This window comes from Monodelphis domestica, chromosome 6 (genome assembly GCF_027887165.1).
Source record: "Monodelphis domestica isolate mMonDom1 chromosome 6, mMonDom1.pri, whole genome shotgun sequence".
Taxonomy (NCBI): domain Eukaryota; kingdom Metazoa; phylum Chordata; class Mammalia; order Didelphimorphia; family Didelphidae; genus Monodelphis; species Monodelphis domestica.
This window is the reverse complement of record NC_077232.1, coordinates 40,371,084-40,395,754: the sequence shown is the minus strand read 5'-3', so window position 1 is coordinate 40,395,754 and position 24,671 is coordinate 40,371,084. Positions and strand designations below refer to the sequence as shown.

The 24,671-nt window shown below is 42.8% G+C and overlaps 1 protein-coding gene across 1 annotated transcript in view; it reads left to right on the top strand.

Moving 5' to 3' along the window:
• Positions 1-24,671, top strand: part of TRIM44 (tripartite motif containing 44) — a 190,774-nt gene that overhangs the window by 21,649 nt on the left and 144,454 nt on the right. The window contains exon 2 of the mRNA XM_007497329.3: positions 1,610-1,687. Coding sequence (XP_007497391.2) covers positions 1,610-1,687 — 78 coding nt within the window. The remainder of the gene's footprint in view (positions 1-1,609; positions 1,688-24,671) is intronic.

The window sequence follows — 24,671 nt, the reverse complement described above, 5'->3', positions numbered from 1 at the left end:
GAAGATGAGGGATTAGAATTTAGGGAAGATATTAGGATTAGAAGTACAAATTGGAGTTGTCTATAATAATAATAATAACAATAATTATCACTTATGTAGAGCTACATGTAGGGTCTCATTTGGTCCAAATAACAACCCTGTGAAGGAGGTACTATTCTTATTCCCATTGTATAAATGGAGAAACTGAGGAACAGTTAAGCACCTCAAATTAAACAACTCTCCCAGAGTCACACAACTTGTGAGTATCTATAGGGATGATCACCAAAGCCACAGTAATGAAGGGAATTACTAAGGGGGAGCATTTTGAAGGGAAGAGAGGACCAGGGAGGTAGAGCCTTAGAGCAGAACCCCCCAACCTTAGGGGATAGAGATCAATGGTCAACCAGCTAAGAAGGCTGAGAAGGATCAGTCAGGAGGGCAGGAGGAGTATCATCAAAAGAAAGGGCAGGGAGGAAGGTGCTAGAAGGATGAGGTTCCAGATGCTTCACAAAGGTCAAGGAAGATGAAGACTCAGAAAAGGCCATTCATTGGATTTTGCTGTTAAATAGCCACCCGTGTCCTCAGAATAGAGGCGATTCAGTAGAGTGATGGGCAGAAGCCATTCCACCACTACACAATGGGTGGTGCAGAGTGTTTTTACAACATGATTTGGGATGACAGCCCATGAGAGTCGTGGGTGGAAAGGAAATTGAACCTGCAAGAAGGGCTTTGAGTAAGAGCCCGGCCATGGATTGGGGGCTGAGATGTAGCCTGCCTTAGTCCAGAGGGGCTCCTTCCCAGGTTGGGGAGAAGGAAGGAATGATTCATAAACACCCCAGAAAGCCCTAGTCAGGAGACCCTTTTAGCCCTGATTGCCACCAAATGAGCTGTATGATCTTGGGTCTCAGTTTTCACTTCTGTGTGGGATAAACCAAGGGGTTCTGCAGTCAGAAGAGTTGGTTCAAATCTTGTCTCTGATACTTTACTACCTTTGGGACCCTTCCCATCCTGTAACTCAGTTTCCCCATATGTATAAAAGTGTGTGTGTGTGTGTGTGTCAGTGGTGAGATGGCCTGGGAGGAAGTATCCCTCACAGCACAAAATCTCTGACCCTTTCAGGCTTTGTGATTTTTATCCATGAAAGAAGAATTCTCCCTCCTCTCCCCCCCTGACCCATGTCTCAGCCGACTTTACCCCCCAAGCATCTATCTCATCATGAAATCAAATCTCCTTGGAGGTAGAGTCTTGGCCTAAGAGTGTGTCATGCTTGAGAGTTCTAATGGCCAGAGTTCTGAATCATGATGAGCAACCCAGGATTCCTGCCTCCAGCCTCTTGCCTGCATTTCCACTCCTCAGCAAACACAGAGCCGCTGGTAGCCCAGGAGACCGCCTGGCCAAGTGTATTCGCTTCCATTCTGACAGATGTCCTGGGTCACTGGGCCATTTCTGTTCCAGGAGAGAAGCGGGGAGGAGGGCAGAGCTGCCAGGGCCCACTGCAGGGCTCACTGCTTGTGAGAAGAAGAGAAATGGCCTTTTCTCCATCGTCCTCCCCTCAGACGCTGTTGGCCCTGGGCAGGGCGGCCAGAGGAGAGGCTGCCCAGTGACCTCTCCCCCTTCTTTTCTCTTCCAGAATAGAGAACCCGTGGACCTGAAGGTGGCCATGCTAGAGATGGTGGAGAGGCTCAAATTCAAGTGTGGGGACCCCAGAGTGAGTATTGTCGGGGGGGGGGGGGGGGAATGCCAGGGGCTGGATCCCTGGGGAGCTTTCCATTCTCCTTGAGCCAAGTGCGGGCTACTGCTAATGACATCCCTCTGAACATTGCATTAAGATCTAATTAAGCCTGCCTGTCAGCAAAAGAACAGGGCCTCCAATGTGCCTGGAGATAAAACCATTGATTTCCTCCCCATGTTCCATGTATGACTCCCAACACAGAATCATTCATCGTCGCCCCCAAACTGGAGGCAAGAGGAGTTTTCATCCTCTTTTGTGGGGCTTGGAAGCCCACTTCAGTGACTACTAAATTCAGCAGCAGTAAACATTTATACTACACATAGGTACATGGATGTCTGTAATATAACTCGGGCACATATGTAATATATTTTATATTAAAAGCAATACACGTATATTATATATGTTATATTGTGTAGTAATATACATTAAATTCAGCATAAACATATACTACTACACATGGATACATGGATGTCTGTATAATATAACTTAGGCATATATGTAATATACTTTATATTAAAATCAATAAATGTATATTATATATGTTATATGTGTGCAGTAATGTAAATCCAGCATAAATACATATTTACTACTACACGTGGATACATGGATGTCTGTATAATATAATAAAGGTCTATATATAATATACTTTATATTACAATTAATATATGTATATTATATATGTAATATGTGCATAGTAATATATTATATATTAAATTCAGCATAGATAAATACACACATATGTGTATATTCAGGTTATATATCCATAAAATATCATATGGGTATATATGTAATATAATATGTTTTATATTACAATTAGTATATGTATATTATATATGTAATATATATATATACAGTAATATACATTAAATTCAGCATAAATAAATACACATACATATATACATGTACCTGTGTGAATTCAAGTAATATATCCATATAATATGATGTAGGTATATATGTAATATGATATACTTTATTACAATTATATGTGTAAGTATATGCATATATATGCAATACTATACATTAAATTTAGCATAAATATATACACATATATGAATACACAAATATACTTGTGCAGATACATAGTACATAATATAATATTGTGTATGTATATGTGTAATATAATATACCTTATATAAAAGTAATGTGCCTATATTATGAGTGCATACATGTGTAATAATGTATTATGCATTAAACTCAGCATAAAAATATGTACACATATACATGTATATACACATGTAACTATATGTTACACACATTATTCTATAATACAATATATTGTAACACATAATATAGTCAAATATACCTATTTAGATGCATATCTATATTCATATGGAAACACAAATCTACAGGTGCCCAAAACTACATGTGCAAACATATATTCCCACATGTATATATGTGCTGGTTTATATTTGTATTGTATGTGCTTATGCAGGCAAGAATACATATATGTGCCTGTTTGTGTGTATGTATAGTGTGTGCATGTGTATTGTGTGTGCACATATATACCGAAGACATTTTTTGCATCCATGTAAGGCTAAACCTAGACACAGAAACACACACACAATGCAATATAAATCCCTTTATGGATATCTCAGAATACATGTTTTATACACATGTATGTGTGTGCATATTTGCCTTGAAATGTAGAGATTTTTATCTCCATAGTTCACATTAGAGCCATGAACCAGCCTAATGTCTCAGGCAAGCCAGGAAGCCAGACTCATCCAGTTGGTGCCTACTGGGAGAAGCGCTCTCTGTTTACAAGGAACCAGCTGCTTCCAAGAATGCTTTTGTCCCTGTGACCCAGAGTCTGGTGAGGGTGACACGCTAAGCCTTTGGGCTTTTTTCTGTGAGGTGTTGGGGGCTGAAGGTTTGACATTCTGGGCTAGGACATACCAGAGCGGGGTGGACCAGCGCGCAGAACAGGCTTTGGGGATTAGGAGGAGCCGGGCCCTTTTTTTGACCCAGACATTTAATAGGGTCCTGCCAAGTGTGGGTACCAGCTGGCTCTGCCGGGGAGCTGGAGCACCAGAATTAAATAGAGAAAGGAATGTGGATTTTGGAAGATTTGGCGAAGAACCAAGAATTCAGCTCCATTTTGCCCGATGGTGGGCTCCTGTTCAAGTCAATTCACATCAACTCAACTCAATTCATTCTCATCCAACAAGCTTTTTATTGAGCTTCTATCTCTGAACGGAAGGTCCTCCGGGGCAGGAACTGCCTAATTTTTCGTTGTTTCCGCTTAGCGCGATGTGCCTAGCACATAGTAGGTCCTTAATGCGTTCACTGATAGCTATCATGGAAGACATGCTGAAGGAATGTAAAAAAAAAAATAGCCCCTGGCCACACAGAGCCTCCATCCTCCTAAGGCTACAGGGCACTTGATGGATAAATATGGTCTGAGGGAGAGCACACAACGGAGACCGGAAGCGCGCACCTTCCTCTTCCCCCACTACTAGGAGGTGGCCGCCTCCGAGGTCTTTGTCCACGTGCCCCGGAGTATGATGAGGGAGCCGGAGGGGGGGCGCCTCTCCCCCCAGCTGCCCCCCACCCCCAATCATTAGGGGAAGGCGCGGATACGACCCCAATTCGTACAAAGGGGCCACAGACATGAATGACGACAATGAAACAAGCCCTTCCAGAGGCGTCTTGTTTTCCTCCTGTTTTACACAGAACGAAACGGAGGCTGCCCCAGGGTTGCACAGCGGGTCCACAGCTGGACCTGAATTTGAACTCTTGGCTCGTTGCCTCTGTTTAACCGAAGGAGGATGCCTTGGGAATGGGCAGCGTTTCCAGAGTCACAGGCTGAGCGTCAGGCCAGCTCCGCGTCCTAATCTCCGTCCTGACGTGGTCTTTGCAAACAAAAGCCAATGACAGTCCTCGTAAATCCGTTCCGGCGGCCTCGGACAGTCACGCCGAGCTTTCCTTACAGGCTTCCGTTTGGGTCTCCGCGCCGCCCTCCCAGGTCGCTGAGGGTCCGAATAGCTCGCACTCATACGCCGCGCTACGCTCTCCCCCGAACAGCCCGGTTCGGACGGAGGAGCGACAAGGGCTGCGAGCGCCATTTTCCAGATGAAGAGACCGAGGCCCGGCGGTCCCGCCAGGGGTCGGTGGGAGCGCCGGGAGTTGAACACCCTCCTTAGCCTACGTGCCTGCACATAGAAGGCACCTTCTTGGCCGACTGGCTGAGCCCAGCTTTCTCCTGACCGCAAATCCCAAGTTCCTGCTAGCACACCCACCGCGAGTGCCTCTGCTAAAAACCAGAGGAGCCATGCCGAGCCAGCTAGCGTTTATTAAACACCTGCACATAGATGTGTGCTCGTATACACACCGGCATGGTCTATAATGCACACACATACATGCATGTATGTGTATGTGGGAACACGTCTACAGTATAGATATACATGTATGCAGGCACAGCTAAACGTGTGGGCGTGTGCACACATGCATATGCGCATGGACATGTCTGTATGATGGCTACTGCTCATCCGTGCATGCACAATACACGCATGTACATGTACATACATGCAAGTTGCATGGTGCAATGTGCCCGTGTACATGTGTGTTCACGTGTGCATTGCATAAACCTATCTGCTACATAAGGCATCCACGATACACAAGCACATGCACATACTATACACATGTACACATGAATTCTTATATGACATGTCTACATCTGCACTACACAAACACACATGAACACACATGCATTGGATTTATGTATAATATACATTGGGTATGCATACACACAAACTTACATGCATGGTCCAATGCATGCACATGCACACATGTGAGCACACGTGCATACAAACATGACACCCACACACAATGTACAAATATGCATGCATGCACATCTTATATAGGACATGTATAACAGACATGCGTGTTTATACATGTAAGCCTATCTGTGCAGCATGCTACATACATGTGGACGTGTGTTAGCATGGGTATGCACACAAACATCTGTAGGACATGTAATATTGACATTATTATATCAGGCTCTTCTCCTCTCCTTCCTGGTCTCAGGGATGCTAGGGATGGGCGATGGGACTCAAGTCCAGCGCTCGGAGCCACTCCCCCCATGTCTTCTGCTCTCATACCCATTCCTGCTGAAGAGACCTGGGGGAGCGAGTGCCCTGTTAGCATTTTTATTTATTTATTTTTTTAAACCCTTACCTTCCATCTTGGAGTTAATACTGTGTATTGGCTCCAAGTCAGAAGAGTGGTAAGGGCTAGGCAATGGGGGTCAAGTGACTTGCCCAGGGTCACACAGCTGGGAAGTGTCTGAGGTCAGATTTGAATCTAGGACCTTCCATCTCCAGGCCTGACTCTCAATCCACTGAGCTACCCAGCTGCCCCCCGGGCATTTTTATTTTTAAGACCCTTAATTGCTGGGTCTTGTGTCCTAGGCTCTGCACACCTGGTACCAGCTGCTTGGGAGCACAGCAGCATTGCTGAGTCGGGAAGGAGGGAGGTGTGAAGACAGGGTATTTTAATCTGTCCTTCCTGCAGCAGAGACAATTCCCCATCCCTGAGAATGAATCAGCTTTTCTCCCAGGAGGCTAGAGTTCCCTTCTTGCCCTACAGCGTAATAAGACACAGCAAGGGATAGAGAAAAGATCCCTAGAGTGGCAGGCAGGCAGTGAGGGATGGACAGAAACAGCACCAGAACCCGGGTCTCCTGGGAGTCCCCCAGCACGTCACTGACCCCCATTCTGGAGGTTGTTACTATATTTCAGCTCTTTGTTACTAGATTTGAGGTTTTCTTGGCAAAGACACTGTAGTGGTTTGCCATTTCCTTCTCCTGCCTATAAGTGTCTGAGGCTAGACTTGAACTTGGGTCTTCCTGCCTCCAGGTTCTGCACTCTATCCGCTGTACCACCTCACTAGAGTTTGCTCCTGTACACAGTGCCTCTTCCTTTAGAATACCAGTTCTCTGAGAGTAAGGATTGCTTCATTCTTTGTACCTAGAACGTAGGAAAGTGGGGAGTACACAGTAAGTGCTTAATAAGTACTTGACAATTGGAGAAGACATACTAGAGCTTCTCTCACATCTCTGAAACACCCATTTCCATGTTTCCTTACATGGTTTGTCATTTTGTGCATTGTATCATTTTTTTCACCCGGCTGACTTATCCAGAGTCAGCTATCAAATCATGGAGCGATGAGTCTTCCTCTGTCCCCCATTTGCTTTTCCTGAAACTCCCTGAAGCATCATCACCAGGCTTGATTGGTCCAGACACTTGGGTCCACTGGGAGCCCCGTTCATTTTTACCTTGGAGCTAAGCAGACAGGAGATGCAAATGACTCATTTTTGCCTGCTACATTTCTTAGACCCATTTCTCCTTGTCAGGCTGTGGATGGTTTTGCTTCTCTTCGATTTCTTTTCTGCAAGAGATTCAGAGAACCAGGTAGAACAACTGCATTGTGTTCTGGCTCAAAGAAAATGGATTCCTAAAAACTGTAGGAAAATAGGATAGGGTTAGGGAGTGGGGTGGGAAGCTGAGGATCTGGGGAGGGAGAGGTTTTTGCTACCAAGGGATCCTCAGCTTTGATTACCCAAAAAGGAAACACAAGACAAAACTCCATGGAAGCATAAATCTAGAATTGGAGAGATTCTTAGGGGCCATTGAGTTCAACTTCCTTATTTTATAGTTGAGGAACAGATGCTTAGAAATGTGAATCTCCCTGGGTCACGTTGCTACCAAGTGTCAAAGGCAAGATTTGAACCCATGTCTTCCTGAATCCCACTTCCAATACCCTTAAGTTCATTTATAGAGCAAACCCCTCCAACATATAGGTTATGTTCCCTAGGAATTCGGAATATTAATCTTTTCCCATGTAACCTTTCAGGAACATCTTTGGAGTCGTGCTAAAGATGTTACAATTGGAGTCAAAGGACTAACGTTTGAATCTTAGCAGCCATATGACTTTAAATCATTGAGTTATCCTCTTCTCACCTCAGTTGACATCCATAAAATGAAGCAGGCATTGGGTTAGGAAGTCTCTACAGTTGCTTCATGTGCTAATATTTTATGGAACGAGACCTTGGTCCTGTAGCCTGGGATCTTAAATGCAGACCTAGAGACTGTCTATCCTCCACCTCCTTCAAGATCCATTTTATTTCACAGATAACGAAACTAAACCTACAGAGAAGTTGAATTATCCAAGGTCACACAGGTTCTAAATGGAAATTTCATCTTTCAGATCAAGGACCTCTCATTCCAAATCCCTCGCTCGTACTGCTGATCCATTCTTGTTCTCATACCTATTACTTGTGAGATCTTGGGTGAATCATTAAATATCTTCCAGCCTCAGTTTCCTCAACTGTAAAATGAGCTTAATAATATTTGTGCTACCTGCCTTTAGAAAACTTTAGGGAGAAAAGTGACCTATAAACCACAATGTTGTACTAAAAAACTTCCAAGTCAATATGTATGATAGTGGAAAATATCATATGCTGGCTCTTGAATTTGATGACTGGGGTTCAGATCCAACCATGACTCCCTCCTACCTATATAATCTTGGGCAATGAAGTTTATAAAGTGTTTCACATGTTATCTCATTTGATGCTAAGCTCTCAAGACACAGGCAAAGGTAAGAAGGATGTCCCTTGCTCTGGAGGAGATCGCAGTCTAAAAAGGGAAATAATATGCAAATAGTCATGTACAAACAGGATAAATGGGAGATATGGGCAACTAAGTGGCACAGTGGATAGAGCACCAGGCCTGGAGTCAGGAAGACTCATTTTCCTGAGTTCAAATCTGGCCTCAGATACTTCCTAGCTGTGTGACTCTGGGTAAGTCACTTAACCCCAGTTACCTAGCCCTTACCTCTCTTCTGTCTTGGAACTAATACTTAGTTTCTATTCTAAGCCAGAAGGTAAGAGTTTAAAATATATAAGAACCCTATTTTATTCTGGGTGATGAGTAAGAAAGCTATTAAAGGTTGAGACCAGCAATCCAAGCCCATCTAAAGAGTCACATTCTATTCTCTTGATTCCCAACCCTCATACTAGGGGGTGGGGATGGTCTTACTGGGTTGTTAAACAAAAGTACTGCCTAGCAACATGAAATGAGTTCACTAGAATGCTGAATTTCCTCTCATTACTTATTTTATTATTTTTATTTAGCATTTATATAACATTTTATGATTGCAAAAGAGCATTACAATTACTTTTAATAGCTAATCTTTGAGGCATGGAACAGAGCCCAGGTCCCTTGCTCTCACTCAGTGCTAATCAGTCTCTTTTGTCAACTTCCAGATTTTGAATTCACAAATGGGAGGTGCGATGGGGATGATTATAAGTGAAATCTTATTTGAATCTCCATTGTCAGAATCCTGCTGTTTACACAGCAATTCGCTGTGTCCCCCTTGGGGGACCCATGGTAACACTGAGCCTGAGCATATATGGAAAAAGGAAGAAGAGCCTTCAGTCTTTTCTTCTCCAGGACCAGGAGAAACAGGTCTTAGTCTAGTCTTTCATGGGTCTTATATGATGTTGATGAATTAGTCTAGCCCTGCCTAGAGCTATCAGGAAGGAAATCTTGGATGGATCAAAAGAATAGCCAATTTTTAGGCCATCATCAGAGCCCAGAAATATGCTGGTCCTTTGCTTGTACAACCCGATTCTCTAGGGATTCAGAATCTAAGGATGCTTAGTAGAGAAGATCTAGTTAGGCTTCATGAGAAGATAGCCCCACACTGAGAAACTGAGGCAAACCTAGCCACCAACTGGGTACTACCCAGAATTTCCAAGACATTTCCTGTTCCTGTAGCTTGCTCTGGTGGGTAATGATGGAGTAGTGATTCTCTTTTCTTCCCTTGACCTCCCCAGCTCGAAAATCCTTTTCAGAGAGCAAAAGAGTCTCTGAGGGCATGCCTATCACCCACCAAAATGGTCATTGAACCCAGTAAATCTCACTTGCCTCCAGCTTAATGGGAAAAAAAATCAGATTCTTTTAGCAGAAGATTTGGGATTTAGGGTGGGCTGGTTTGGTTTGTTTTTGAAGAAGGCAAGAGAGGAATCTGGTCACTCACTTTTAGGACCATTGAGTCATTGGCAGGGCTAGAAGGGAACTCAGAATCTATCTGCTATAAACTCCTCATTTTAAAGATAGACGCAAACAGACTCAGAAAGGGAAAACAATTTGCCCAGTGTCCCGCAGTTACTAAGTGTCAGAGCTGGGATTTGAACCTACATCCCTTGACTCTAGACTTGGAGAATTTCCCACTGCCCTACTGCTTTAATATAAAAGCAACCAGTCAACCATAATACATTGAACGCCTAATGTTCACTAGATGCTGAGTGCTGGGGAAGCAAAGACAAAAAGGAAACAATGTTTTCCCAATGATAGAACAGGCACCAAGTTATTTCCCAAACCTTGTAACTCAGAGCAGACAGACAGACAGACAGACACACATTCAATGTTCTCATGTAATCTGAGTAAATGAATGAGTCAGAGAATGGAAAAGACCTTCTTGAAATTATCCCATGGAATTCCCTCATTCTAAATATTAACAGAGGCTCAGGGAGCTTAGAGGAAATAACAGAAAGGCAAAAGGAAGCTGCCAGGCTCACTTCCTCATCTCCAGGACAAAATGGCGTTAGACATTTCCTTCATGGCGTCTCCATACCAACTGTAGATAGAAAGTGCTACTAAAAAATAGTTGTAGAGTGACCTCCCCACTTCCCACTTTAGCTCGAGGAGCTAAAGGCTTGAGGGACTCCAAAGGGACCCCATCCATTAGGAGGTTCTGTTCAGAGTCTTAACTAGGGCAAGGCAGGATAATTGGAGCTCTATCCTAGGTGCCAACATGTAGCGGCTACATTTCCTCCACCCCATGTCCAGAATCTGCTTTCTGGCACCTTGGGGTCCTTCATCAATCATCACAGGGTTTGGGGGAGGCGAGGCCCAAGAACCATGAGGGAGAGAGTTTGCTATTTGGCCAAGAGGAAAATGGCAGCCATCATTTTGTTGTCTCTCCTGAGTTGGTCTGCCTTCTCTCTCACCCACGAGAGAGATGCCAAAGCCAGTTACATTTTCCTAAACATTGGGAATCCTAGTCTGGAACTGGTCTCTATTGCCTTCCCTACTCTGGCTCTCCACCCCATTCTTCTTGCACCCCTATTTACTATATTGTAGTGTGTGTCCCTTGAAGTTCTGATATCCTCATATATTCTTCATCCCCCTGTCAGAAAAATCAAGTCTCACAGAGATTCCCCAGTTCAAGGGACCTTCCAATGGTGGCAGGGCTAGGGCAGAATGACAGCCCTCAGCTGCCAGCAATGCCTTCCTTCGGTGAGGCTCCTGCCTGGGGAATCACTTTTTGACACTTCCCCTCGAGTGTCGGTGGTGACTAGACTTCTCCCCAATTTCCTTTGGCACCCACAGATTAACTGTCATGAGTCCTATCATAGTCTTTGACAGGGCACCCACTGCATCTTCATCTCCCTTAGGAGTCTTTCCGGAGAGCTCCTGGGGGCTGTAACTCAAGGAGAGGATTTGGGGGCAGCTTCCCCCGAGGCTCCCCTCACCCTGGCTCAGGAGGCATTCACAGGCTCCCTGGGAAAATAAACCACTGGTTATAAATATCTTTCCCCTGTATCTTGATCAATTAACACTTCCCAAGATTAGGGACACTTCCAAGATGGCAGGTTGAAAAGGGCCATGGGAGCCCCTTGTGAGTGCTAATGACATGCAGATGATTTGGGCTGAGCCGGAAGCAGCCCAGATGCCAAACAGCCATCAGCAGCCCCGATGGAGCAGGGATGTCTTCCTTGCCCTGGAGCTGCTATTTAGTGAAGCAGTATGGAGTCTCTATATCTGCCTTGGGAGCCTGCAGTCTTGTGTTCATATATCCCCAATATAAACAGAAAATCAATGCAGGAAAAAGCAATTATGGTTACCGTTATAGAGCAAACAAACTCTCCAGTTAGGAAACTGCCTGGGGTCATATCAGATCTATGGGGCAGAGGGCTAGATTTGCAAACAGGAACTGGGTTCAAATGCTACCTGGAACCTCAGTTTCCTCACCTGTAAAGTGTGGGGAATCAGAGAAGATGACCTTCAAGGTTCCTTCTAACTCTTAACTTGTGTTCCTCTGAACTCCAGGGTCTTCTACCCACCTGACTAGTCCCATCATTCTGTTAGGCTCACCTCTGTCAGTTTATGATGATGGATGGAAGTGGGGCTGGTCCTGCTCCTGAATTTTAAAGGGTTTGATGAAATGAGCGAACAGAGGAGAGGACCACAGAGGAGAGCCTGAGGATGCTCCTGTAGGAGCCAATGATGAGGCTACCTCCAGGAGTCTGGTTGTCATGCCAGGCTCCCCACTACCACCACCAGGCAGCCTCATTTCCCCATCTCCAAGGCAAAATGACATTAGACATTTCCTTCGTGGAGCCTCAATGCGATTGTAGCTGGAAAGCAAAAACTGTCACATAGCTGGCGAGTGACCTCCCTACTCTCATTTTGTCCTGTTCCTTCAGGAAATGGACCAGCCTTTACTTCAATTAGGGAAATGAGTTCAAGGTTGCCTTTTTTTTTTGAGGAGCAGCATGAATTATTGGATAGAGTAATGAAGCAGGAGTTGGGAAGAACAGACTTCAAATCATGCCTCAGACTTCAAATTATAGAGAAATTATAATTCTTACATAGTGGTTTAAGATTTGCAAAATACTTCACCTATGTTATCTCATTTGATCACAATAACTCTGGGGGGTAGGTGCCATTCTTATTCCTATTTATAGTTGAGGAAATGGGGCAGCAAAAGGTTAAATGACTTACCCAGGATCACACTGCTAGTAACATTGGATCTGAATTTGGTTCTTCTTGACTCTATGTGTAGTGCCCTCCCCTTGCTGACTTTTCATGCCCACCAAGACATCTGGACTTAGCCCATGTCATCCATCATTCCCCTTTCACCTTTCCTCTTATTTTGGAATGGTATTCCAGTCAATTTGACCACTGTTCCTGGAAAAGGAAGGGCATTTACTACTCTCTCACTCCGATCAGAATTCCTGAGACAATCTAAACAGAATTCCTTTCCCTGGATGTACTCAATTTCTCTATTAGAATATAATTCCCTGAGGGCAGAAACTGTCTCATCCCCCATCCTACAACTCACACAGAACCTACCAAATGACAAATGCTTAATAAATGCTCAACTGTTGATTATATGTCTTCCAACCAAGAGCAGAGGGCCTGGAAATTTAGAGGAAAAAGGAACCTCAGAAGACTCTCCATTTCAACCTTCCTTTTTCAGATGAGACATTGTCATCCCTTGCCCAGAATCATATGGCTAGCAAGTCTCTGAGGAAGGGTTTGAACCCAGATCTCCTGACTTAGTTCAGTTCAATAAATCATAAATGGGTCCAGAGAGGACTTTTGAATCATTTAAGAAGCCTCTTTGACTTAGAAGCCTAGAATCATCAGTAGCAACTCATTTTTAGATCTGAAGTTCTGAGGAGAGAGAATCTGCTATTTGCTTGAACTTTCAGGAGGGGAAAATATTCCTACAGGGCTTCTTCTTTCTCCTTTATTTTTTCTAGAGCAAAGCAGAGCCAGTGTTCTGGAGTGCTCCTATTTACCTTATTCTTGAAAATATTCTTTGCTGTTTCTTCCCCACAAGGAAAGTAAAGAAAGCACTGTGGCTCATTGAAAAGAAAACTTGCTTAGGAATGAGGAGGGAGACCTGGGGTTCCAGGCCCCATCAGATCACTCACTAACTGGGTAACCTTAGGCTAGTTGGTTTTAATCTCTGGGCTTTAGCTTTCTTGACTGTAAAATATGGAAATTAAATTTGATTGTCTGGCAGGGCCCTTCTGGCTTTAAACCTCTGGTTGTGCTGCTCATTCACACATTAAAATAAAACGCTGAATCAAAATTGAACATTGGGTGATTACATTAGCCAACCTTGGCCTCAAAGAAGAGAGATGGGAATATACCTCCCTTCTTTGCAGAGGTGGGAGACCATGGGTGTAGAATATCCCATATACTGTCAGACAGGGAGGATGGATGTCTTGACTAGTTTTGCCACACTGCTTTTTTCTCAGCTTCTGTGTTCTTCTTCGTCATATGGGATAGCTGTCTGGCTGGGGGGGAGGAGGATGGGATATATTGGGAAATGAAGGTGATGTAAAAATAAAGGAAAACAAAAAGCTTTTAGACAGCAAAGGTACAGAGGAGAGGAGAGGAGAGGAGCTGTTTGGAAAACAGCAATGTCTGGCTTAGAAATCCTGAGCTCTGAGTTTCCAGGGCAATGAATGCTGTCACTACAACTCTAAGAACATTTGCAAATTCCCCCCAAATAGTCCAGCTGGAAACAAACAAGACCCCAGCCTCGTCCATTTGTTCCGGTGATTTAGGGGAGGGCTGGAAAGAAAGTACAGACATTAATAAGAAAGAAAAAGAGGGAGAGAGATTCTGAAACTTAGCAGCTGCCTATGGAAAAGGGAGGGAAGGAGGAATGAAAAGAAAGAGACAGAGACAAATAGAGAGAGGTGGGAAGAAAGACAGAAGTGGGAGAGAAAAGACAGAAAAGAGAGAGAATAGAGGAAGAAAGAAGAGACAGAAGAGGGAGGGAAAGACAAAGAGGATTGAGAAAGAGAGGTAAGGAGAGGAAGGAGAAAAAGAAAGAGAAAGAGAGTAGGAAAAAATAGGGGAGAGAAGAGAGGAATAAGGAAAAGGAGAAAGAGAAAGAGAAAGAGGAAGTAGAGAGGGAAAGGAAGGAGAGATGAGAGAGAAAAGAGAATATGTGAAAAGAGAGGAGAGGCAGAAAAGAAAAGAAATGTGGAGAGAGGGGAGAGAGAAGGGGAAAGAAAGAGAAGATAGAAAGAAGAGGAGAGAGAAGAGATAGAAGAGAAAGAGGGAGAGAAGAAGAGAAGAGAGAAAGAAGGGGAGAGAGAATGGAGCCGACCTCAATCTATCTCCCAGAGCTCCTGGTACTCTGTTTTCATTTTTGTTCTTTTCTCACTGAATTGTTTTAAGATGTGGCTCTTGCTGAATTCAGATATCATCAGACAGGAAAGGAAAACACCTATTCCTTGACAGCCCGTGTCCATTTATTTGCATCTAATGAGACACAACCTTGGCCATCCTTTGACCTTCTAACCCCTGGATGAAGCCATTAGGCAGAGTTCACTACTTGTGGAAATTCACAGAAAAGAGTGTTCTAGACTCTCAAGGGTAGAAGCCCTTGAAGAGTTTTCTTGGCTTCACTTAGAAAACTTGTCAGCAACTCTTGATTTCCTTTGAAGACTAGAGACCTGTGGTTCACTGCTGCCCCGCTCTGGGGCAGGTGTGGAAGACGTTTTCATTAAATCACAGTGTAGTTCTTAAGCCTGAAGCAACCAAAGTGGTCACAATTCCCAGAATTGTATAGGAGAACAATCAGTCAGTCAATCACCAAGCATTTATTAGGCACCTAATAATATGTGCTAGGTACTGAGCTCAGCATTTCAGGCAGAAAGGCAAAAATGAAACAGCCTCTACCTTCAAGGAACATATTCTAGCGGGAATAAATATAAATATAAACCAACGATAGCCCTCCCTTCCTGCCCCTAGTCTCTGGGACAGATTGAGAAAGGCTTCATCTAGAAGGTATTATGAGCACAATTTTAAAGGAAGCAGGGGATTCTCAGGGGCAGAATTGAGTCCAGGTATGAGAGACAGCCAGTATCAAAACACAGAACTGGGAAATGGAGCAAGAGGGGCAGGTTTGGAGAGTGTGTGTGGCAAGGAATATAATAATGAATAATAAGCCCGGAAAAATAGCTTGAGGACAGTTTGTGAAGGACTTTGAAAGCTAGAGAGGAACTTTGATGGTATCCTAAGAGGCAATAGGGAGCCTTTGAGATTTAATGAGGGGAGGAGTGACATGATTAAGATTTGGAGACAGAAGGATTGGATCAAAGTCCTGGCTGGAATACTCACTACCTATGTGATCCTGGGCAAATCTATTCCCCTTTTTGTACCCCGATTTCTTCACTGATAAAATGACATGATCCTAGGGGTCATTTCTTACCCTGAATCTATGATCATGGAATCTCAGACTTGGAAGTATGTCATCTAATTAAATTGATACCTGAACATAAATCTTGTTCCCAACTCATCCCCTAAAGTGGTCAATGAGTCTTTCTTTGAAGTCCTTAGTGGACATAAATAGATCTAGGAAGCAACTAAGAGGGAACCTAGTCCAACTTCTTCCTTTTTTAGAAAAGAAGCATCCTAGAAGTGGACTTAGGAAGTGAATAAAGATACAGCCCATGGAATCAGGAAGTTCAGAATTCAAATTCTGCCTTAAAATCTTTGTAACCTTGGGTAAGTCACTTGGCCTCAGTTTCCTCACCTGTTTGGATTTGATGATCCCCAAGGATCCTCTCAGCTCTAGGTCTAGGGTCCTATGAAACTCTGACCCACAGAGATTTATTCAAATGATGAAGGCAGTATTGAAACTCAGGTCTTCTGTTCCAGAGCCTACATTTGCCTCTTTGTACCTTCCACCCAGAAGCCTCCCCATTAATAGCTTGAGCTCCAATACCCTTTACAGTTTCTTTTCTGCTCTTATGAGTGGGTGTGTAATGATTGTTGCTGCATTTTGGGGGGATCATATATATTCATTTGGAAGGTGAATTTCATGTAGACTCTGGGACTCTCTGAACCCACAGGCACCTTCATTCATGGCATGGTAGAAGGAGGACTGACATGTTATACCAAGCTACCGAGGACTTAAGTCTTCAGAATTCATTCTGGAGACTTGAGATTGCCCAAGTCGGTGCACTCACTTGAAAGGAGCTAAATGGGGACAGAGTTGGGTCTTGTTTTAAAATTAGTTTCACCTTCAACGGAAGAAAAACCCCAGGATTTCTCTATGTATACCTGTCCAAAATAGTTAAAAATAGGGTATTTCTGAGCCTAAGGCCCCCTCAAACTTTCGGTGTCACTTTGAACCACCCACTCCCTACCTGATTAATTCTAGAGCAGAAGCAAAGTATTTCATATACAGATTGGGCTTGCTGAAAATCAAAATGCCAGCTACTCTTCTTAAGCAAGGCTTAGAAACAAAACAAAAGCAAACACCAGGCTTGGATTAATCAGTCAATCAGTTCAATAATCTGCAAACATTTATGAAACACCTACTCTGTGCCAAGCACTGGGGAAGGACTCTCAGGATTAGTGAAACAAAAATGAAATGGCCACTGTTCTCTAAGGAACTTGGGTTTGACCCACAGTAGGAAGTCAATAAATAATAATAGCATTTATGGAGGTCTTTATCATTCATAATTGCTTGCCTTGCAAAAACTTGGAGCGATGGGGAGTACATTCACATTTTAGAGATGCTGATGTTAAAATAATAATTATATCATATAAATAAAGGAGCAGCTAGGTGGCTCAGTGGATAAGCCAGACCTAGAGACCAGAGTTTCTGGATTCAAATCTGGCTTTAGACACATCTTACCTGTGTGACCTTGGGCAAGTCACTTAACCCCCATTGCCTAGACCTTAAAGCTCTTTAGCTTTTGAATCAATATTGATTCTAAGACAGAAGGTAAGGGTTTGATGAAAATAATAATAATAATAATAAGGCAGTTAAGTGACTCATTGGATAGAGAGTCAGATCTGGATGAGAAGACCTGACTTTGAATTTGGCCTCAGACACCTCCTAGCTATGTGCCTCTGGTCAGGTCATTTAACCCCCATTACCTAGCCTTCACCACTCTTCTGCCTTGAAACCAACACTTTGTAAAGATTCTAAGACAGAATGTAAGGGTTTAAAAAAAATAATAAGGGGGGGGGCAGCTGGGTAGCTCAGTGGATTGAGAGTCAGGCCTGGAGATGGGAGGTCCTAGGTTCAAATCTGGCCTCAGACACTTTCCAGCTGTGTGACCCTGGGCAAGTCACTTGACCCCCATTGCCCAGCCCTTGTCACTCTTTGCCTTAGAGCCAATACACAGTATTGACTCCAAGATGGAAGGTAAGGGAAGAAGAAGGAGGAGAAGGAGAAGGAGAAGGAGAAGAAGAAGAAGAAGAAGATGATGATGATGATGATGATGATGAAGAAGAAGAAGAAAAGTGCCTCTTCTATCAGACATTATTAAAAGAATTGCCCAGAATTCCAAAGGCTGCCTTCATCTTACTCAAGTTTGTGCTCAGTCTGTTACCAACCCATAAGTCCAATCCATGATGCACATAGCATCCCCAAAATAAGCGATTATAACAGCACTAAGATTTGGGGGACAATTTGCCCTGTATAGTTTGCCCAGTAAGTATTATTCAGTGGGATAGAGGATAAACTTGTGATTTCACTGTTATGGGGAACTCCCAGATGAGGAAGTTTCCTTTACCATTGCAAGTCCACAACCTTTTCTGCAATTCACTGTCTTAGAGAGTTTCCTGGAGTACTGAGATTAAGTGACTGCCACAGGGCCAGGAAGCAAGTGTGTCTCAGAGGCAGAACTTGAACTCAGGTCTTTTTGACTCTGGGCTTGGCTCTCCAGCCACTTCATCCACTTGTTTTTTTCCTGTTCTGAGCTTTTTTAGTGGTTATGGATTTCATTTAATTCTTGAATTCTACAATGGAGTCTACAGAGTTCCAGGGTTGGAAGGGGTCATTGTAATGTTACTTTCAACTGGAATTGAAGGCTTCACCCTCTAGAGAGAATCTCTCTTCCATTTAGATCTAGTGGTTGATGTTCTACATAGAAGCAGTGCCCACACATCCCTCTGTCTTATGTCCTTCTTCATGGTAGCTGCCTAGAAGCATTTAGATGGCACAGTGGATCCAGATTCAGAAAAACACGAGTTCCAGTTCAGCTTCAGATAATTACTAGATGTATGACCTTGATCATATCTCTCAATCTCTGCCTGCCTCAGTTTCCTCATATCTAAAATGGAAATAATAGTAGTGTCTACTCACAACTGTTGTGAAAATCAAACATGTGCAAAATGCTTTGCAAAGCTGAGAGTGCGATATAGATACTAGATCTTATTATACTGATATCAGAGATAAAGATTGCATTGCATAGAAGGTGGAGAGTTGACCTACCCTGAAAGATTCCCATTCATGCCCCATCTTTGACTCAAGCTGTCTGACCCTGGATGAGTCCTTTAACCACTCAGAACTCTAGATAATGCTAAGAATACCAATTGCATAGGAGGTTATCAGTCTACATTGACAGAATAAGTTTTGATCTGAGAGTTCTCTCTTTCAATGGAATGAGGTCTAGTCCTTTTTCTTGATATTTATGTTCTTGATATTTATACTGAATGCCACGAAAATTCTCTGTTGTTACATCTCCCAAGAATTCTCCCACAATTAGGTAATGCCTCTTGCTTACATAGTGTGTTTCTTTAATTTAACTTTTTTTCAATTACTCATAGAAACAATTTTTGACAATTGTTATCTGACATTTTGTGATTCAGATCTTTCTCTCTCTGTCTGTCTCTCTGTCTCCCTCTGTCTCTGTCTCTCTGTCTCTCTCTCAGTCTCTCTCTCTCTTGCTCTTTCCCCCACCTCTGTGTCTCTTTTCTTTCTCTCAGTCTCTCTCTCTCTCTCAGTCTCTCTCTCTCTCTCTCTCTCTCTCTCTCTCTCTCTCTCTCTCTCTCTCTCTCTCTCTCTTCCTCTCTCTCTGTCTTTGTCTCTCTCTCCCTCCCTTTTCTCTTTCATTTCTTCTTCCTCTCTACCCCTTTACTCTCTCTCTCTCTCTCTCTCTCTCTCTCTCTCTCTCTCTCTCTCTCTCTCTCTCTCTCTCTCTCTCCCCTCCCCAAGGAGGATATAGGTTATACTAGTGCTGTCATTGTTTACATAGTGTATTAAGGATGATGCTTGTAACCATATTGTGAAGTGAGGAGTAAAAGTATTGTTCTCCCTATTTTATAGATGAGAAAACTGAAACTCAAGGAGGATAGGGGTGAAGTGACTTACCTAAGGTCTCAGAGCAAATATGTATTAGAGATGAGATTTGAATCCAGGTTTTCTGACTCCCAAGTCCACTGCTCTTTCTGTTTCCTCTACTTTTTCTCTAGCGTTCATTTCAGGGAACACACAGAAAGAAAAATGTCCAGGCTGCTCAGAAATTGTGATGCTCATAAGTTTTCAGTGTTTTTTTCCTTATTGTCACCCTAGGGGTTGGAAACCAGAGAGGCATCTCTAGCTTGACTGTCAAATCAATAAAAAGTTAGTCCACTGTATCCAGGAAATTACTGGTCTGGTAAATTCAGTTCAGTGGCATGTCACCTAGTTATCTATTAAGTTGTCATGGCAGTACTGTCCTAGCTGCTGAGAGCCAGAACTAGTGGTCTCTGTTGGGATGAGGCACTATGGAAAGAGCACCTAAATTTTATTCAGAAACCCTGGGTTCAAATCTCAGCTTTGCCATCCACTACTTCTGTGACATTGGGTAAGTTGATTGACCTTTCAAGTCCTCAGTTTCCTCATCTGTAAAGTGAGAGAATTGGATTAGATTATATCTAAGGTCCATTCCAGTTTAACTCTCTGGGGCTCTAATTTTTTTTTCATTCAGTCAGTTAACAAACATCTACTAGAAGCAGCTAGGTAACTCAGTGGCTAAAGAGCCAGGCTTAGAAATAGGAGGTCCTGGGTTCAAATCTGGCCTCAGACACTTCCTAGTTGTATGACCCTGGGCAAATCACATCCCCAATTGCCTAGCCCTTACCACTCCTTTGCCTTGGAACCAATAGCATCAATTCTAAAACAGAAGTTAAGGGATTTTTAAAAGGATGTATTAATTGTTAATCATGTGCCAGGCTCTATGTTAAGCTCTGAAAAGACAAGAAAAGTTTAGGGACACTAATAGGGATGGACTTTTGTGTTGAGCAAAAAGCATTCCATTAACATTTCTGGTCCAAATCACCTACCATTATTCTCCTGGTAGGCCTATGGGTATTAAAAAAATTTTTTTTTATTGCTGGGATTTCATCACTATAGGAATTATTTCCAGTAAGGTAACTCCCTCTGCTTATGCAGATAAGTCATTTATAGACTTAAACAGTTTCCTGGCACACTGAGAGGTGGTTAACTAATTTGTGCTGGACTTAAGAGACAGAATACCTTAGTTCAAATCCAACCCCAGATACTTAATAACTTTATTATCCTGGAAAAAGTTACTTAACCATTATCTACCTCGGTTTCCTCATCTGCAAAATGGTATCAACAATAGTACCTACCTCCCAGGGTTGGTGTGAGGAACAAATGAGATATAATCTATAAATGCTTTGTAAACTTTAAAGTTCTGTGTATTATGTTATTATTATTATTATTATTATTATATTATTTACTATTAGTCACACAACCAATATCCATCAAAGAGAATAGGAGCATCATATTAGAAATGGAATATATCTCAGAACTCATCTAGTCCAACCCCAGAGATGAGGAACCTGAGTCCTAAGAAACTGGAGATTCACCCAAGTTCTCAAAGGTGATGACAGTCAAGATTTGAATTTAGGTCCTCTGACTCCAAAACCAGATCATGGTACCATTCTGAGGCAGGACTTAAACCTCCTATTTCTTGACTTTCAGGCTGGCTCTATTGATTGTCAGACTTCTTTCTTTATGTTTGGGACCTATTATCTTTATAGCTAACTAGCATACAAAGATTTAGAGTTGATAAGGACCTTAGATGTCATTTAGTCTGACCTCCTCATTTTACACATGGGTAAACTGAGATCCAGAAAGGCTCAGCATAGAATCATCAGTTTAGAGATGGAAGGGATTGTAGAGGCTGAGTCCAACTGACTCATTTTACAGAGGCCTATAAGGTTTAATGGCTTGCCTAATGTTATAGAGCTACTAAGTGTCAGAGATAGGATTTGAACTAAGATCTTCCTAACTATAAGTCCAGTGTGCTTGCTCCTATTCCATACTAGCTTACCCAAGGTCTTTTGCTAGTGAGTGCCAAGGGAATGTGGTATAGGAAGGCAGGCAAGCAACAAGCATTCATGAAGTTCTTGCTAGCTATAAATATAAACAAAAACAACAAATAATCCTTAGCCTCAAGAAACTTACATTCTAAAGGGGAAAGACAACACATAAAAGGAAAGAGAGCTGAAAGGCTGGGGCATGGGAAGGAGGGAGGTATTCATGTGAAGGCGTGGTAGAGAAGTCCTAAGGGTCAGAAGGCCAGATGGAAGGGGAAAGAACACTGAATTTAGAGTCAAGGGACCCCAATTCAAATTCAACTTGAAGGGATCTGCCCAGAGAATAAAAGACGCCAAAACCAGCATTCTTTCCATTCTACTAAAATGGGCTTGGAATAGACCACAGGGAGCATATAAAAGATATCAATGACAGAATCACATGTGTGGAAACAGTTAAGAACAGTATGAGATAATATGATCTAGTGGCAAACGGGAGAGTTTGGACACTGCCAGGAGGAGAGATCATGAGGCTTGGAGTAGTCTGGCTTTCAGGAAAAGATAAAACTAGATTTCAGCAAATTTAGGGTGCAGATGTTGGGGAAGGATGGTCAAAGAAAAATGGTGTAAGATTTAAGGGGTGCTGTAAGTGCTCGAGGCAGGTAGGTAGAAGCAGTTTGGTGTAATGCAGATCCCCCTCATCAGGAGTCTATAGACTCACCTCTTAAGGGGTGTGTGGAGAGATCTTGGGGGTATGTACATTTAAGTGGGGACAAAAGAAATGACATCTTTTCACCAACAGAATTGGTCTCCTTTGCCATTCCCTGTATATTATTCTGTGCATTTAAAAACATGATAATGAAAAGGGAATCTAAAGAGTCCAACAGGCAGCACAAGATGGTCCACAACCCCAAAAACTTTAAGAACGCATGAGGAAGTGGGAAGAGACATTCTGCTGGATTCTAGAGGCTCTCAGTTCAAATCCAGGTACTGCTATTCATAATTTATAGGACCTTGGTCATGTTTCATTTTTCTTTTTCTGGCCTTCAGTTTTGTCTTCTGGAAAATGGGTGGTTTCTCTGTTCCCTTTTCTAGCCCTATAAGCTATGGTTGTTTCTGGGAGACTACTTCTGTTGGTACTAATACTCAACTGAATTCTTCCCTTTACATTTTAGATTAATTTCCACAACAACTGCTAAGTTGCGTTCCATCAGGTTCCCTGAGGGCTCTCCTGTGGCTTTGTACATCTGGTGTTTAATATGTTTGGTGCTGTTGTTAGAACATTGGCTTGAGAGAATTGGGATCCTAGAATTTCAATCTGCAAGGGGTCTTAGAGATCATCTAATTTAATTCCCTCCTATTAGAGATTCCAAGAGAGGTTGAGCAACTCACCCAAAATCACACAGTGGCAAAGCAAAAGCTAGAACCCATGCTGCCTGACTCATAATCTAGTGTTCTTTTCTCTACACTGCTTCCCACCCATATATTTCTGGTTCTCCTAATCCAGGCCCTCAATTTTTGCAAATCCTCAGATTCAGCCAGGAAGGATGTTGGAGGGCCAGACCTGGAGTCAGGAAGACCCGAGTTCAAGTTCAACCTCAGATACTTATTAGCTGTGTGACCCCCTTGTCAAGTCACTTATCCTGTGCCCCTCAGTTTCTTCATCTGTAAAATGGAGGTTATAATAAGAGCACCTACCTGTCAGGGTGGTTGTGAACATACAATGAGATAAAATCCTAGCTGATATTGTGATGATGATGATGATGACATCAATGATGGAATTGATGATAATGGTGATGATGATGATGATGATGATGGTGATGGTGATATTCTGATGTCTTAGTTAAATAAAACCTCTAGAAAGAAAATTCCAACTCAGAGAATGGCAAGGAGACTAGAGACTGTTGGTTTATCAGGAACAAAATTGGTTTCCTATGGCTTTCTTCACTGATATCTCTCTCTACCTTCAGCAGGACCATAATGGGACTGGTTCGGTGGTGGCTGCTTATTGTAGAATGATAGGGTTCAGAGCCAGACCAGCCCTCAGAGGTCATTGGATCCAAACTCTTGTGTTACCAATGAGGAAACTAAGACCCAGGAAAATGAAATGAATTTGCTTTGTGTCATCCTGGTAGTAAGTCACAGATCTGAGATTTGAACCTAGATCCTCTGAATTCAGTAAGCCTCCCTGACTCAGTAAGCCTCCCTGACTCAGCTATATCTTACTACAGAGACATTATTTCTAAACAGGGGTACAATTAAGTCATTCTTTAAAGCAGCTTCATGAATCTCCTAAACACACATCAATCATAGCTCCAGACTTAAAGGGAACCCCTGAAAGCCATCTAGTCCAAACCTCATTCTTTGACAGTTGAGGAATCTGGGACATAGAGGTCATAGAGGTTAAATGACTTGCCCAAAATCATTCAAGTAGAAAACATCAGAGGTGGGATTTGAACTCAGGTCTTCCAAAACCAATTCTCTGTCCATTGTACCATGAGAGTTCAACAATCAAGGCAGGAATCTGTCTGTCCTCTGAGGGGGCATCTCTGGGCTCATTTAAACTCCTTATCCTAAAGACTAGCCTTCTAAAGGGCTAGGAGGACTAAATGACCTACCTGCCTCCCTGATGGAAGCACCATTATTTTTAATGAGATTATATGGCAATGAGATTTCCCAAGACCTTTGAGATTTCCCAAGACCTTTGAATTATCACAGAAAAAGGAGTCATATTGGGCAGGGGAAATTCTAGTGTAGTTGGGAGGGAAATAGACTGAAAAGTCATCAGCATTGGAGACCAAACATCCATTGGTTGTGAAATTTCACAGATTCACAAAATTTCCAAGTAGGGAAGACCTCAGTGGCCTTTTAGGCATAGAATGACAGATTTAGAACTGGAAGGGACTTCAGAGGTGATCTGGTTGAACCCTTTCATTTTACACATGAGGAAACTGAGGCACAAAGAGATTTAGTAAATTACTCAAGGTCACATAGATCTTAAATAGCAGATACAGATGCCAAGCCAGGTCCTCTGACACTGCCATATCCTATTCTCCCAAATTGTATCCAACTGATGGTCC